The following is a 17,022-nucleotide window of genomic DNA, read 5'->3' as shown; positions in this document are numbered from 1 at the left end:
TCAAACACGTTGTATGCTTTGCAATTTTAGCCATGTCACACAAAGTTCATGCTGTCCTAGTCAGAGTGGGGTTCCATCATGGCCATTGTCACAATCATGCAGCCACAGACAATCGGAGAGCATCTTCTGACCGTTCCAAAAAATTCATGACCAGCGTCATGTGACGATCAAGCACACCTGCAATCAACCAAAACAGTAGTTTGCTGATCCCCAAGCAGGTGAAATGCTGTACCGTGTCCACCTTTTGATGCTATGAGTGTCCATGTCCAGATTTTTTCTTGCACATTAAAGGTAAATAATGACTCCATTCTTATTTCATTTCATTTATGTATTATTTCTTGAAGGCACCAGATGTGAATGTAGATGATACACAGGATAATGTTCTCTACTGCGTACTGGAATACCTTGTCAGAGCTGTCACTTTGGATTCAGTGGAGTGTGTGCAGAACTGTTGTATTCAAGTATAAGAAACCAACACAGTGTAGCAATAAAACTGTAGGACTCTTCAAACTGCAGTTTGTGGGAGCCTTCAAAATTCATAAAACATCTTAATATGAAAGTCTTTAGGCTGTGAACACATGAAAAGTACAAGGTGACAACAAAATCATTGAAGAACCAAACCAATTATTATAGCACAAAGCTGAGTCCAGCAGCATTAAGCTGAAAATGATCTAGTTCAGTGCAAATTATTAGATTACAGCTTTTCAAAGCTCAGAGGCATGGAGCTGAATTCAACTGTGTCACAATAACAGTTTGTATGATCAACAAATAAGTCACTGACGAACAAAAGGGGCTGTTAAATTTCATAACTTTGCACCAGGTATCAGAATACGCCACACAACAACAACTTTAAAAACATATATTCCCTTCTCTCATTCTTTAATCTGCTCTGCAAACACCAATATGCCTCACACCAAGATTAAAACTCATAAAACATGCATTGTGATTTATGCTGCACAGGTCACATGTTGACATAAGAGCTATGACAATCAAATAATCAATAGACCTGTGATAGAACAGAGAGGATTATGGACATCGACTTCACTTCATAATAAAAAGGAAGGTCATTTTAATCTCTGTGAGTGTGTGCACATGTTCAAGCGGGCATGCCTTTGTCAGCCTCGCTCTCTCCTTTTTCCACAGACAGGCACAAGCAAATTCACGCAGTCCCTGAGGGCCGGCGGCCCCCCGTCACTCACGCTGCGCAGAGGTTGGTGGTGTGTAATTAAGCTAGTCCTGCTTATCAGCTCATCTCGAGGCTCTGGCAATAACCTCCTCTGCTTCCATCTCTCCTTCCTCCCTGGGCTCACAGGAGATCCAGATAAGGACCAAGACTGAAAGGAGAGAGAGAGAGAGAGAGAGAGAGAGAGAGAGAGAGAGAGAGAGAGAGAGAGAGAGAGAGAGAGAGAGAGAGAGAGAGAGAGAGAGAGAGAGAGAGAGAGAGAGAGAGAGAGAGAGTGTGCACGTGCCTTCTATCTGTATTGTGTACAAACTCAACAGGGTGCTCATTATACAAAATTACTTTTATTAAACCTGCTGCTTCCTACTTTTATCATTCACATCAGCTTCGACAAAAAGGCCTTTTTTCTCATCTGCTCGCACCACATGACCCGACCGGCCCCGTATTTTATCTCAGTAACCCAGACGCTGCTGAATATTTACCACCTTTGCGGCATCTTACCTATATCACACCGAACAGTAGGCAACAAAGCAGAGGCAAAGCCTGTCTTCTTATGGGAGGTTGAAAGATGAAACACACACACACACACACACACACGTGTGTGTCTAGCTGTCCTTGCTAAGCCTGTTTAAACTTTCCATGCAGACATCAAAGTAACACAAGTATCAGGTGAAGGGAAAATCAGGATGCGCGCCTTCAGCATTTTCCTCTCACATGAAAACAGCTGATGCTAATCCACTGCGTGCGTGCAATCCAACACCGGGGCCGCTGCTGATGAGACAAGCATTTTCACTGATACGCAGATATATGGGAGAATAGAAGGGTTGAGCAGAGGCTGTCCTGAAGATACGGTTTGAGAATAAAGGATAAGAGCAGAGCATTCACAAAAAAGAAAAAGCTTCCTGGAAATTTGTTCTGGAATGCACAATTTGATACGTGCCTTTTAATATTTGTCCTTTTTGAGATGACCTGGAAGTGTTCAGCCTACCAGTTTCATGGTGAAATTGTTCTGCTCCCAGCGGCACAACATCAAACTCATGATGCTCGTCTCCTCTTCCTTCATGAGAGGCACCTGCTTCACGGTCAGGTGGACTGTCGGCGGAACAGCGAAGCCCGAATCTGAGCCATCAGCGTCAGGTCCAGTTCAAACATCCACAAAAAGTGAGAAAAAGAACAACTCCAAGAAGGTGGCTGCAGGTTTTAGGAATGAGTCCTCACTTAAGCCACTGTGCAGATCCAGGAGAAATGGGAGAGCTGCTGCATGCTGGAGCCCCTGCAGGTCTCTGTTTGCTTGAGGGGGGGAAGCGCTCAGGCCCTCCAGCTTCTCTCCGCCCACTTTGGGATACAGACAAGGGGAAAAATAAACGCAGGAGGTGAAAACGCAAGAGGAGCTCCAAAGCCTCCGCTGCCGCTCAGAGACGCAGCCAAATCAAACCCACCGGGAGGAGGAGGAGGAGGAGGAGGAGGAAGAGAAGAAAAAGTGGACCCCCCCTGCTCCACTGCCCACAGCAACACATTGTGCTCTTCCAGGGACCATTGGTCATACGGGGAGGAGAAAGAAAAGAGAAAAGGACGGACCTCTTAACCTTACTAGCACCCTTCCCCCTCAATGACCTCACAAAAAGTGAAGAAAAAACCCAAAAAAAGGAACGATCATTGCCCCCTTGATGGCAGTGGAGTGAATAAACAGTAGGAAGTGCAGAGCTCAGAGGCCAGACCACATACAACTCAACACTAACCATCCCCTTTCTATTTATTATTTCTTTAACCAGCTCCTCTGCTGTCTGTTAAATAAAGGGGCCAAGTTTTTTGTCCTCCAACCAAAGGCAGAGTTTTCTGGTCTCTGATCAGATATCACCCACAACACATAGCAGCAGCTGCATGTATGCATTTATGTGCATGTGTACAGCGGTTTCTTAACCTTAGCCTCTATGTATGTGCAATTGTGTGTGTGTGTGTGTGTGTATGTGTTTAAGAGTCTGCACTACAGGATGCCCTCCGTTTGAGCCACTTCCAACCCCCTGTGCACACACACCCCACCACCGACCACAAATTACAAGCCGAATTTCAATTTTGGGAAAGGCCCAAGATTTACAGAAAGTTCCCACAGTTGGGGGATGCCTGATCACTTCCAGCAGGCCGAACCAAAATGCTTTAAGCTCTACGAAACAACAACAATACCCAAGAAATCCACGCAGTATAAAGCAACGACCTGCGGTGTTTTCACAGAAATAAATCTCGGTTTCGCTTCTACAATACCAAAACACAACAGAGATGCGAGTAACAGTTCTTGACAGCTTTTGCACTGGATGACTGCTGGTAAATTAAGCATTTTATTTATTCAAACTGTTTTCCAAAAGGGAAAAAAAAGATGAACCTCAGCTGAAATGTACTTCGGAGTCAGTGTTTAGTTAGTTCTGGTGTTATTTTGTGGAGCGGGGAAATAGCAGATGTGAGGTTTGGTGAGTACTTCTCACATGAAAACAACAACAAAAGCAGGTCATTTAAAGTCAGCTGGGCAGTGTCAGCAGGACATCCGCCGAGAAGGACTTCACAATGAAAGTAAGACTAATTGACTAAGAAAGACTTGAGCCACCGTGAGGCAGTTTTTAGGAGGACGTTCTTACTGTCAATAAAACAAGTTGTACTGCTGCAACCAACTGGCAACAAAAATTGGAAGAAGAAAACAAGCCAGGTGTGACTGGATAAAACAGATTTGAAGAAAACTCAAGCCACTTCTGTACATGAGTTAGCGGTGCTCAGTCATCTTATTGTTTCTTTGATTTTGACTTCAGCTTGGGATGCGGTACTCATTAAGCAAACTGTAAGTTGTCGTGTTGAATATTTCTCCTGAAGACTCAAGGCACCACCTTGTTGAGCAAACTAGCATAACAAAACGAAATGGGTTTTGACAAGGTAGAAAATTGGTTAGCGGTTAATTCGTTAGTGAATATATCAAGAAAATTATGCAAAATTACCTTTGAAATTACCTCGCCTCATTTTGTGTCACTCAGATTAATATTTGAGTAAATATTGATTAAACTGAAAGATTTTATATTGTACATTTAATATATGGACCAAATTTCTGAGAACTTCCTATATTTTATCACTGAAAACTAATGTATGTTCTCTTCGTAAAAGAGCAGATTATATTCTAATGATGTTGTGAGTGTGTTGTTGCCACCACAGTGACTCCTGTCCAGCGTTTCAGAGTCTGTCCCGTCCAGCAGGTCCATATGTCCCTCAGGTTCCCCGACTCTCCTCCACCCAGCCCGTCCTCCACCTCGACCCCACAATTACCCCAGTCATCCGCCGAGGCTTCAAGCACTCAAAGGTGGGGGGAACCCACCCAAAACAAAGGCCCTGCCACGGCGGGGTTATCCCCCATTGTCCCCAACACACTGAGGTTTATCTGGGACGGTGAAAGAAACCGTACTCCAGCCTTTCACGGCGGCCGCACTTAATGAGCTTGTTGAAGGCCTGTACTAAAACTGCTAAATGCAAGCACTGAATGCTGACATATTCTCTGCGTGTCGGGTTAGAATGCCAGTAAATCAATGCTGGTTAGGAGCAATGGGAGGCGGCTGCTGTCAGTCCTGCAGGAGGATTTGCTTTACTTGGGAAGGATGTGTGAAAAAATGAAGTTTTGAAGAACAACAGCATTAGCAGAAAAGTTGCTGTTAAAATTAACTTTAAGAATTGAGAGTACAGATCACAATTATATATAGTTTTTTTGTGTGTGTGTTTGATTGTTTTGGCCTGTCAAGATCGCTGGAACACAGCGTTAGAGCAGTACAGAGACAGCAGCTCTGCAACTGCCACAAGTTTAACATAAGATGAAAGAAATTATTTATCACTAAAAATTTAGTCACTGTAACTAAATTTATGAAAGTCATTAGCCACGAACACATCACAGCCACAAACAGAGACATTGCAGTTATATCTCAGTTCATCAAACACATCAGTGCTGGCCGCTATTTTTAAGATCGAGATGTGTTCCTCTTTACAGTAATAATGGCATCAACTAACATCCTGTCTAGGGCTGGGTACTGTTTAACGGTACCTCAGTGGTACCGACCGAAAAACTTCAGTACATAAGGATACCGAACAAGAGACGTGCGTACGGGTATCAGTTTCGGTTCTTAAAGTGGCTGCACGGTCAATAAACATGCGCGGAAACGATCGTTCAGTTCTTCTCTTTTACTGAAAAAAACGGTGCTAACGGTACTCAGCCCTATTCCTGTCTTATTCACATTTCGTCATTATTAGTGTTCTAGCAAAAAAAAAAGGAGCTGTTGTTAAATGCAGTTCATAAGCTGGTTTTGATAATTTGTATTCAAAGAATTCTTTAAGTTTTAAATGAATTTAACATAGCACCTTTTGTGGTTTTTATTATTCAGTTGAAAAGATTTTAAACCCAACTTGCAGTTGTTGTTGTTTTTTTTGTTTTGTTTTTTGTACATGTCATAAAATGATATTCAAGTTATCTGGTGTCCATGTATAGATCTAATTAGAAAATGCTGAATCCATGAATGCCATCTGGGGGCCCTTTCACCAGCTGGGACCACCTTAGCGATTAAACATCCAGTTTGACAGCAGGGACAGCTCTCACTGTCTGGAAAAGCTCGCCCCATAACCAGACACAGAAACGCTGAAACATGGAGATTATAAGAAGTGAAAACTGTCAGTAAAATGTAAGAAAAAGTTGAAGAATTTACACTTTCACAGTTTCCTCTTTGAACAAAGTAGACGAAAATTAATTTAAAAAGCAGTGTGTAACCATCCCAATTCAGTGGGATGAAAAAGTATATATACTTATAGAGAGAGAGAGAGAGAGAGAGAGAGAGAGAGAGAGAGAGAGAGACAGAGAGAGACAGAGAGAGACAGAGAGAGACAGAGAGAGACAGAGATGAAGAACATATATGGGAAAAGGGTAGATTTGGTAATTAGAGTCAGTGAAAAGCTTCTCTGAATGGCAAACTTGTTCCCATTTTTGAATTCGGCATTTATCAGGTAAGCTTAAAGCCTGCCTGTGTCGGCTGTGTCGCCTGGAAATACAGAACAACTGACACACACACACACTCATTATGATTCCATCCAGGTCGAAATCAAAGCAGGAAAAAAAAAGGAGTTTGAAATACTCCCTGAAGCGGCAGGAGAAGAGCGCTGAATTGAGAAACGTGAAAATCCACTCTGTCATCTTTTCACTGGCAGACAGCAGTGACAGGAAGCTGAGCAATATTTCATCGCTCTTTTCATGCCTATTTACCCTCAACAATCACATCAAGCTCCCAGCTCAGCATCAGCCAGACCTCTGCAGCCAGACTATTTTAGAGCATTATGATCTAATAGGCTGTACATCTAGAAAGGAAGAAAAACATCCAAAATACAATCACATCACAAGTTTAGGAATGAGAAGCAAAACAGTTCCAGTTATTCATCCATCCATTCTTGTTTTATACCACTTCGGGATGATGGGAAAGGGAAACGGAAACGCCTTGGACATGTCACAACCAAAGGTTTCTATTTCTACATACATGGATCATGATAAAGACTCAAACACTGCGTGTGTTTATTGCCTCCCTGATCATCTTCTGACTGCTCCAATAGAAAAAAACAAAGAGAAAAAAAAAGGAAACCAAAGGAAATCCATCCATCATCTGTGCATGCTTTACCCAATTCAGGCTTTCAGAAAACTGGAGTCAGTCCAAGGTTCCTCTGTCGTGACGTACAACAACACTAATCGTTCTCATCCCAGACGAAGTGAAATTATGACTGGTGTCACCAATACCAGCATTTTGGACAAAAGCCTCATGTGTGAAGGCATTTCCTTTCAAAATATAGCTTTTTATTCAACACCAAACTTTCCTTTTTTACCCAAGCATGACTGAGCCAGCAGTCATCCGTCATCCTGGACACACCTCAGCCGCTACATGAAGAGCTGGAGCTCCAGGATGAGTGAGGAATTCAAACAGCTTTTCAGAAATTCACGCATCGCTAATCGAGAACGAAGTAGAAGTTTTGCCAACCAGCATGAATCTGAACTGAAATAGCATAAAAAATCTTTTTGATCTAAAAAAAATACTGACTAAAATGTAGATGTTACAACAAAAAGTGATATATATGGTACTGGAAGTATCAAATATGTTTGTATCAATCTGCATATAACTAGTTTGTGGAGAAAAAGGGGGTGGGGGGTGGGGGCGGGGGGTGTCCCATTTGTAGTGTGTGAAAATAACATAATCCCTGATTTTCTTTCATGGTAATTTTGGAACTTCTAGTGAAGCTTCACATTTAATTTGAGGGTTTCTTCTTACGTCAGTAAATAAAAAGAGTCGGCTCCTCAGTATTTCTACATTTCTCAGCTTTGAACATTTTCCCTTTAATTTTCCATCTTCTAGATTTGTTGTAACAAACTTTACCGAGCAGCAGACGCCGCCGGCTCAGCTCTGGCTCCACACGGCTCATAAAGCTAACCTGCTCGCGTCTCGGCCCCGCGTGACCCTGGGCCCGATCCTCTGGGGAGGCTGGCCTCGGCCCTGCTGACCCCTGCCTCCCGGCCACTCTTTTCCTCCCTTACCTTCTGCCTCGAGACAGAGACGGAGCTGATTGCGTTAGCCTAACCGGCTCCGCCGCGCAGATTCCCCAGGGGGCGCCGCTCACAATGACCCGCTTGTCTGCTCCAACAGGCCGAACGCGACAACTAACGCCAGGAAGGCTGAAGTGAGGAGGGCACCTTGGAGGGAGATCAATGGAGGGATGTTGACTCAGGAGAAGCAGATGCCCGGTCTTAATTAATATGGTTATGTCCTCAGCCATGACCTCACGCAGGAAGGAGCGGGGACGACTGCACAGGAAGTGGAATCTGATCGAGACGCATTAGGCAGAGATGAGATCATTACGACCGGAGCCAACTGCCACACGATCACACGTTTAACCCTCCTCAAAAGGGTTAAAATGAACTGTTACACACAATTAAGATGGAAACAAATTAAAAATCTAATTCATAGGGAGAACTTTAAAAGCAGCTATGCCTCTGTAAATATTAGTCCTGCTTATTCCAGGTTGATTCAGCAATAGAAGAATGTGCTTTAACATTTCATGGTCGTAACATAATTAAATCCTGAGAGAGCCTTCTAGTAAATAGCTCTGAATCCAGAAAATTATTATTTTATTTTTTTGTTTAATTCTTCACTATTCATGAACAGAATGAGATTTTTACCTGCCATACTGAGTTTTTCTTACTGAGAGGTTTTAATGGCACACTGACAAACATTCCCACTACTATTTTCAAACACCATTTTTCAATTTCAACACTGAGTCAGGGACTTGTCAGGCTTTGATGAGCACATGTTGTACAATTTTCATGCTTTTAATAAGGTACATTTTTATGTTTCAGGCTTTCCACAGAACCTTTTCTTTTTTTGTTTTTTTTCCCCTTTATATTTTGATAGTTTTCTAATCCATTTCTTTGGAACAGTTATTTTCCAATTGCTAACACGTCCCCAGTGGTATTGAGCACTGGGCTGCAATTCCTTTGTAAAGTGGAGGTGATTTTATCATTAACGTCAGTGAATAACAGCAACAGGAGAACTGAAAACACTCATTCTGCTACTTGGAATGAAAACTTCAATCATTTAAAACCAAAATCTGCATATGGAAATATATTAAATGATAAAATGGAGATGTCCACCCACAAGGTGACAGCTGGTGTGAATAAGAGGCAAGAGAAACAACACTGTTATTTTAAAGGACTCAAAGTACAGACGGTAACATCGTTAATATAGTCCATTGTGCAGCCTTACTTTTGAATCAATGTTAAATCAGTGAATTAAATATTCATCAGTCAGGTAAATTGTGAAAAGAATCCAAATAAACACAACGCTTTAAATTTATATTAACTTGTCAACTTTAGCCTAACTCAACCTGAAGAGAAGTTTGTACGAGCCATAAAAATGCTGAACACGATTCTGTCTTTTGGAGCATGCTGCGGTGAGAAGAGTCCAGAAAGAAGCAGTTTCTACTTCATCCTCAGATAAAAGCCGGAGAAGCCTCCAGCCTCCCTTCCCACCTGACCAGATCCGGTCTCTGCCTGAAACCCGTTCTGGTTTTGCCGCCTTCGGGCAGTTTCAGTCCGTCCTGCTGAATCAGCCGGACGCACACCTCTGTGTTCTTACGAGAGAATAAATACACACAGGTGTGTGTTACTGCTGTTATCAACATGGCTTCACTCCTGCCCGGCTCTGATAGGAACGCGATCGGCTGCTGTACGGTGAAACCTCTTATCTCAGAAGTGCCACCTCATGAAAAGCGCCTGGATTAAAGGGCATTGCTGCCCCCGGAAATGAGGGTTTGAAATGACAATGGTGACTTTCAAAATCAGGAAATAAAAAGGCTCGTAAGTGGAATCACTCAGAGGACCTAATAAGATGTGTCCCTTTTCCTTCTGCTCTTTGTGTAAACTGCTGGACTCTGTTAAAACCTCGGATGTTCCCTCTTAACAATGAACTCCTCAACAATGAATCACTGGAACATCCATTAACTCTGGTTTAACTTGCACTGCCTCCTGAGGAGACATATGTGCATGTGTGGTCCTTTGTCATGGTAATAAAAATAGAAGCAATATAGTTGCTCTGAACCCCCCCTGGCCCACCCCACCCAATCTGCCCAGCTCTGGGCGGGCAGGAGGGCATTAGCAATCCAATACAGCGCGATTGTGCACAACCTCTCACTCTCACCTGCTGGGACAGGACGTCAGGACACTGAGGCGGGATGTAAAGGCCATAAAAAACCTCATTATTGCTTTTCACAGGATGCTGAGGAGGAGGAGGAGGAGGAGGAGGAGGAGGAGGAGGAAGAGGAGGAGGGGAGAGACTCTGGAGATCTCCTCCAGGGGTCAAGTGAGATGAGTTTTAAAGGCCGATTCTGACATTCACAGGCTGAAGGTGTTGATATGAAATGTAGTTTGATTGAATAGTAAATCGTTTCAACATGCTGAAAGTTTGTACTGATTTTTGTATTTCGAACAAAACGCTCTGCTTGAAAATGATCAAAAACAGCATTTAAAATGTAAAGAAACAGAAAAATTACCATCTCTATGAAGTCCTTTCTAAAATATTAATCAAACAAGATCCATTCAAAAGCTAATTAGTGCAGAAACCAAGATAAGGCGCATTTTTTTGTCTTCCTTATGGTGCTGAAGTCAAATAGTCATCATTCATTGCTGTGAAAACAGAACATGACAGACAATCTCCATATGGGAGAAGCTGGCACGCTGAAGTCGTTCACATTCACCAGACTTAGAAAATAAATAAAATAACCAGAATAAGGGTGTTTCCCAGATTCAACTGTTGACAAAGGGTGTCTGTGATAAGCTGGCTAATTTCAGTGCTACTTCACAGATGAACTATTGATTTCACCATTTAACTCCTAATGGGGCACTGAATGACTCGTAAAAATCTGCGAGAATGAGTAAAACTGACCAAAATCTCACAGCTTTCAGTAAAGAAAAACAGCTAAAAATAGGCTAAAGTTCAACATTTTTGTCTTCAAAAAATCATAATGCTCTTGTCTTTTGCTCTATCTCTATACGTATAGTACTAGTATCCTACAAAATAATATTTTTTTTAAATCATAAAAATGTGTTCTCCAGCTGCTTTAATAACATGTCGGTGAGTTTCATTCATATATAATAGTCATTATCATTTGCCAAATATATTATATATAGTCTTTTATTGCAATCGTGGGTCATTTAATCTGCTCTGAATTTATAGTCACTCATCGAGTTCACACCGATCACTGAGAACGCACGTGCATGTGCGAACCAATTCCAGAAATGAAATTACACTCAATTTAAATAATTCAAATTAGGCCAATCATAATCTCTGGCAATTACACGTCTTGAAGAATGGAGGATGTAGAATTAATGGAGCTCTGCATCCTCAGTGAATCTCTCACGCTGATGTTTTAATTTCCTGACTAAGCTGCTCATTACCGGATGGGGGGTCAGTCTGCACTGAGGACTCTTGTTTATTCACAGCAAGCAGGTCTTGGTAAATATTAGCAAATGTAGCCGTTGACCCTGGTCCCACTATGTTTCTGTGTGATTGTGATTCAGCTCTCAGCCTGAAACGAGCCGTCTTAATGAGTCTAATAAAGCTCGTCTTTTATACAACGTCTGCCTGAAGCCTTTATCTGGAAAGATACTTATTAAGATAGTCGCTCCTTATCACACTGGCACACAGACAAATCTGTCTGCGGCCGTGTGTTCATGTATGAAAGAGCATGTGAGCATGTGTGTGTGTGTGTGTGTGTGTGTGTGTGTGTGCGTGTGTGAGACAGGCAGAGAATGTGTGTGTTTATGTGTCAATCTGAGCAGACTTCACAATGCAGCAGCATTTATTTTTCAGGGTCTCCTGCAGTGAATGCGTCTTTCAGAGGTTCTCGGTTTGGATTGTTTCTCTTTCAAGGCTGCAGCTAAGAATTAATGAGCCGGCAACAATGACTGTTTGAAAAACAAAGAGGGAGGGGAAACGAAGGAGAGGTCGAGGATAAAACCAAGGCATTAATAAATAAATAAAAGGAAAAACAAATAAGGTGGCCTTGAATGACTTGTATTCACACAGTTATTTTTCCATTACTTCAGGGGACCTTTCATTAACTTCTGTGTATTTCCTACCGAATCACTGTGAACTTTGCTTTAACCACAACATAACCTTTAGTCTCACCTCAAAAAGCCTGAATTCTATTTAAAGGAGTCCCAATAAATGCAGTGTTGTTGACTCGTATACAGACTTGCACAGCCAGAAACACTGCTTGCCTAACCCCACTTGCCCATTTTTCACACATTGCAAGATGATTTCTTTTGGATTAATTCGACTGGAATGTCTTGAAATGCGTTTTGTGTGGTTTGTTGCAGAAATCTAAGTGGAGAAACTACCTAAAATTACACACTAAATGAGGTTAATCCTGTTTCAAGTTGCCTCAGTAAATTGTATTGTATTATGCTTTGTGTTTCATCAGCATTTCATAGCTTATGATAACTTTAAAGCACACACCCAAGTTTGAAAGAAACAAAAAGTATAGATAGGTCTAACATGGAGCACGCCTAAAAACAGAAGCATTTGCATCATGAGTACTGTTTTTTTTGTGTATATATTGCTTTGATAAGACCCCAAAATATTTGCTAATAATACCGCTATCCACATGGACAGAGGTGTATTTTGGGAGTACTAACTGTGTGTACTAATGTGTCGCAGAATGGATCCAAACCCAGTCATGACCTCAAACCCTGAACCTGACTTCAACGTCAGTCTAACCTTAAAATGCAACATCTATTCACTTCTTTCATAACCTCAGTTCTCCTATGAGTGCCCATGAGTCTGTGGCCCCCCCCAACACACACACACACACACACACACACACACACACACACACACACACACACACACACACACACACACACACACACACACACACACACACACACACACACACACACACACACACACACACACGGAATGAATGGGTGGGAACTGTTGCAGGAATCAGCTCTGCCACTAGAGGGCAGCAGAGCATCTGCAGGCAGGGCTGTCAGAAAGAGTAGCAGAACACACACACTTGTCGTTTCACATGATGCCACACATCCACACAGAAGAAGCAGCCTCAAAAATCCATTTACACATTTCCGGACTATCACCTCCACTTCACATTCAGCAGATTGTGCCAGACTTCACAGACAAACGCACACACACAAACACACACCGAGCCCGGCGTCGAGCACTGGCTCTGTCTGTAAACACAGTCTTGACTCTCCCTCTGCCTTCTGCTGCTCTCAGTGCATTAAAGATTAAGTCTTTGTTACAGGTGTGGACAACATGTTTGTGTGTTTAGTGCCAACTGGGCCACCCAGCAACATGTTGGAGGAGAGCGTGAGCGAGCGCTGCCACGACTTCACTAATCCATCAGACAGCTACTGACATGCTGTGTTTATGTACGTGTTCAGAGCCACTGCTTTTTGTGTTTGAGTCACTGCTGCTTAGTCAATAGCTGATTTAAGAAGTGGCTTGCAATTCCACTGTAAGGATTAGAACATTAATGCTGGAAAGTAATAACTCATGAACACATCAACTCAAGTGACAGCCCTGGTTTAAAAAAAAAAAGGTGGGACGATGTGGAAATTGGGAATAAAAACAGAAAGCAATGAGATAGACAAAGAAATAGGCAAAAACGTGTCTTATAAGACACAAGCAGAAAAGATCAGTAGCAAAGGGATTGTGTGTAGAGGGCCAGGTACGCCATGCAGTAAAAGACCCTACGCAAGTATCAGTGGTTTACAATAGCAGCTCATGTTCTTTGGCTTACACTGCATATTTTATGAATGCAAGAGTACGATTTTACCTCAGATTTCCAAGAAAAAAACTGAAATCCCAGGGAACCATCATATATAATTTATGTTCTGATAGAAATCCAGAATGTCAGAAATACAGACAGTTTGAGTAAGAAAGGACACATTTTCCGTGTTGAGAAATGACTCAAGCATCAACCCACACGTATGACTGATACTGTGGGAGCAGAAATCATCTGCTGATCGTGATGGCTAAACGGTCGATCGGCCGAGTAACAGAGGCTCGTTGAAGGTACAAGAAAACTGCAGGCAGTCTCCCTGTCCCTGGAGAACCTCGTCTCATCTCGCTCTGCCCTCGGAGCAGATTGGGTTCAGGTGCTCCACGGAGACGGGGGCCTGAAAGTAAAAAGGTTCAGAGCCCTCACCGGCAATTTTGCCTCGGAGCCCCACTTCCCTTGTTCAACAGCTCCCGGGAGTCAAACACAGCAGACGCAGTGCAGAAATGAGGACAACAGACTAAATGTAAAGACAACTGACACCGAGTCTACATCTAGCAAAGATGAATCATCAGGAGACTCGTTCGTTAAACAGTCATCGAAGAGTTCTAGCCGTTACACTGAGATCGGAAGTTTTCATATGACTGGTCGCTGGTCGGGAAGGTCAAGGGTCAACCCCGCTGAGGGTGAAGTCGACTGCTTCATCAGCACCACGGGGATGAAGCGAGGGAGAAAGGAGGACAGAGAGGAGCGAGAGAAAGTCATGGAAAGTAGGTCAGTGAGAAAACGTCATTAGCCACTACACAAACGGCCCCGGCAGCAAACTTGTGCCGTGTCCTCTGGCACCGGGATGCCATATCTCTTCCTCACGTGACAAACATCCAGCAGGACTCGGCTCTCTCTCCCTGAAACTACGCCGTGCTGGACGCTTCTGACCGAGAGTCACACTTATAGTAGGGACAGGTTGGCAAGCGATGCGCTCGCTGGCTGGCTAACGCACACAAACACACGGACGCCTTCGATCGACTCGCTGCCTTACATGGTGCTGGAGCCGTCTCTCTCGCTGTTGGAGCCCTTTTGCGTGGGGTTGCTAAGCACAGCCAATATTTCACAAACACAGCAAAAAAAAAACAGCCACCCCGATGTATCCTGCTACGCTGCCATCCTGGACAGCAGAGTCGCAGCCTGCCGAGTCTCCTTCCAGGAACTCATTGAATTTGGCTGAGAGTCTTCTTCACACAAAAATGAGCCAAAAAGAGGAGGGTGATGAAGAAATGCTGTTAAATTCAAGGAATTTCTGTGGTAAGCAAACGGCATTTACTTCATGATGACATAACTCCTGAATTTGATGATTAATAATCTATCTATTTACATTGTAACAACAAAAACTAAAATTCATGTAATATGTTGATTTATTACAAAAAGTTCCAGCATTCATGATTATTAACTGCATCAATGCAGCTGTTTCGTTCAACATCAATCTCACAAGTTCCTCATACCGCAGAAAACCACAGTTGGAGGCCACCGGTTGACATCCTGACCTGAGTGTTTCCATCCTCCTCTGACTCCGGCGTGACGCTCCCGCTCCTCGGGGGTCTTGAGCCCACCTGCTGGCCGAAGGAGGGGATGTTGCTCTTGATGGGTGCTGGATGGAGGGGCAGAGCAGATGGCCTGCTGGGGGTCTGGGGTATCGGCAGGGCGCTGTGCACCGGCTTTGGCTTGGGGAGTCCCGACTTCATCTTTGAGGCCACGAGGATGGCTGGCATCTTCCCCCCAGCCTCCTACCGTTCACAGGCTCCCCTCCCGGCCACGCTGGGACAGAAATCCTGCCGCTAGTTAGGAAAAACTCCTTAACTAATTTGAGAGGCGGATACTTCTGTCAGTAAGAAGGTGTCACATTAAGTTTGTAACGGATCTTCTACTTGAGTGAAGTAAAGCGTGCCGTTTGCCGGAGTCCCGGTCTTAACGGCTCCTGCTGGATCTCAGCAGGGGGTGAGCTGAGCTCCCCCAACATGCAGCGCTGAAGTACTTTTAAATCCAGATATCCCACCTGTTTCTTTGGCACCAGGCTCAATCAGCTTCTTATTTCATGGAGAAAAAAATTGAATTGTCCTCAGACTTCTCCTTTAAAAAGAAATGTCTCTAGATGGAAACAGACTCAGCAAAGCCCATAAAGTTGAATAAAAAAAAAAAAAAAAAATCCCACTTCACACTTGGAGGAATTCCTTCAGCCTGGTGGCAGAGCGAGCGTCTCCATCCATCTCTTTCCAAGGACTGAGAGAGAGGTGAGATCCCGGAGGACGCAGAGCTCCTCTCCCACAGAGCCCTGTTAATTACACCGCTGCTTCAGGATGACGGGAAGAAAGACTCGGCTCATCAAGTCGTGGAGTGGTTGGAGCAGCGACGGAGAGATGGAGAGAGAAGAGAGGAGAGGCAGCAGCGACCGCTCGCTTCAGCAACTGCTCAGCCAGTGAAACCCGCTGCACTCTGCTCCGCCGCCTCTCTCCCTCTCCCTCGCTGCTAAGTCGCGGTTAGCAGCAGGTGTGGCTTAGTTCAGAGCTGACATATGTGAGGAGAGGCTCAACACATCGGCTCAGCGCTCCTCCAGCCTGCCTCTCGCACATTTCTTCATTATTTTTAACACACAAAGAATTTGGGAGGAATGTGATGCTGCATTCACAAACATTACTCGTGTGTGTGTGTGTGTGTGAGGCTATTGTGTTTTAGATGCCACTGAAATGAAGCTCTTCTAATATTCATGTTGCTCAAATTGAACAGTTTCATTTCAGTGACCATCAAATAACATTAATCTGCCTTGAGGTTCATTTTGTTGTGTGAATTAGGGAATGATTAATTATCTCAGCAGGTACTTAATGACATTTTGTTAGTTAAGTGTTAGTTTCTAGCTGAAAAACGTTACTGATTTTGGTGATTACCTAGATTAACTGACCTCCAAATCTCTGTGATTTTTCTTTTGCTATGTCTCAGCAACTTGATGACATTCTAGTGTTGTACTGAGAGACGCTCCTTTCTATTTCCCATCTCTTCTCCAGCTCCCTCCATTTTAAATATGAGAATGTCCAATTAGTGGACTCGTGTCAGATCAGCCTTACTCCCAGCAGGCTTAGTGAAGTCGCCGAGGCATTGGCTCAAATCCTGCTATAGAACTCAAAAAAAAAGGATTTGCATTCTCTCCTCTCTTCTTCTTATTTATCACTAGCTAATTTGCAAGTTTACATCACAATCAGAGTTTAGAATCAAGACTTGTAGACAGTAAATTTGCCAAACCAGATTATGTGCAAATATCAGGCAAATGGATAATCTGTGCATCCAGTGGAGCATTAACTCGTTATTCAGCTGAACTGCAGAAATCACACTGAGAGAAAAACTTAAGCCTGGAAGGGAATGGATTGTAAAGCTGCTGTCAGATTGTTTGTCATCATGCTGAGACAATACACCTACATTTAGCAGACAGTCACGGTGATTAAAAAATATTTTAG

At 43.3% G+C, this 17,022-nt stretch overlaps 1 protein-coding gene across 1 annotated transcript in view; it reads right to left on the bottom strand.

Moving 5' to 3' along the window:
• The window catches only part of nav2a (neuron navigator 2a), a 111,909-nt gene extending 96,551 nt beyond the window's left edge, over positions 1–15,358 (bottom strand). The window contains exon 1 of the mRNA XM_030096689.1: positions 15,064–15,358. Coding sequence (XP_029952549.1) covers positions 15,064–15,288 — 225 coding nt within the window. The 5' untranslated portion in view covers positions 15,289–15,358. The remainder of the gene's footprint in view (positions 1–15,063) is intronic.
• Between the last annotated feature and the right edge of the window lie 1,664 nt (positions 15,359–17,022).

Source organism: Salarias fasciatus, chromosome 1 (genome assembly GCF_902148845.1).
Source record: "Salarias fasciatus chromosome 1, fSalaFa1.1, whole genome shotgun sequence".
In the NCBI taxonomy this organism is placed as follows: Eukaryota; Metazoa; Chordata; class Actinopteri; order Blenniiformes; family Blenniidae; genus Salarias; species Salarias fasciatus.
The sequence above is the reverse complement of the archived record's forward strand: the minus strand, read 5'-3'. Positions and strand labels throughout refer to the sequence as shown.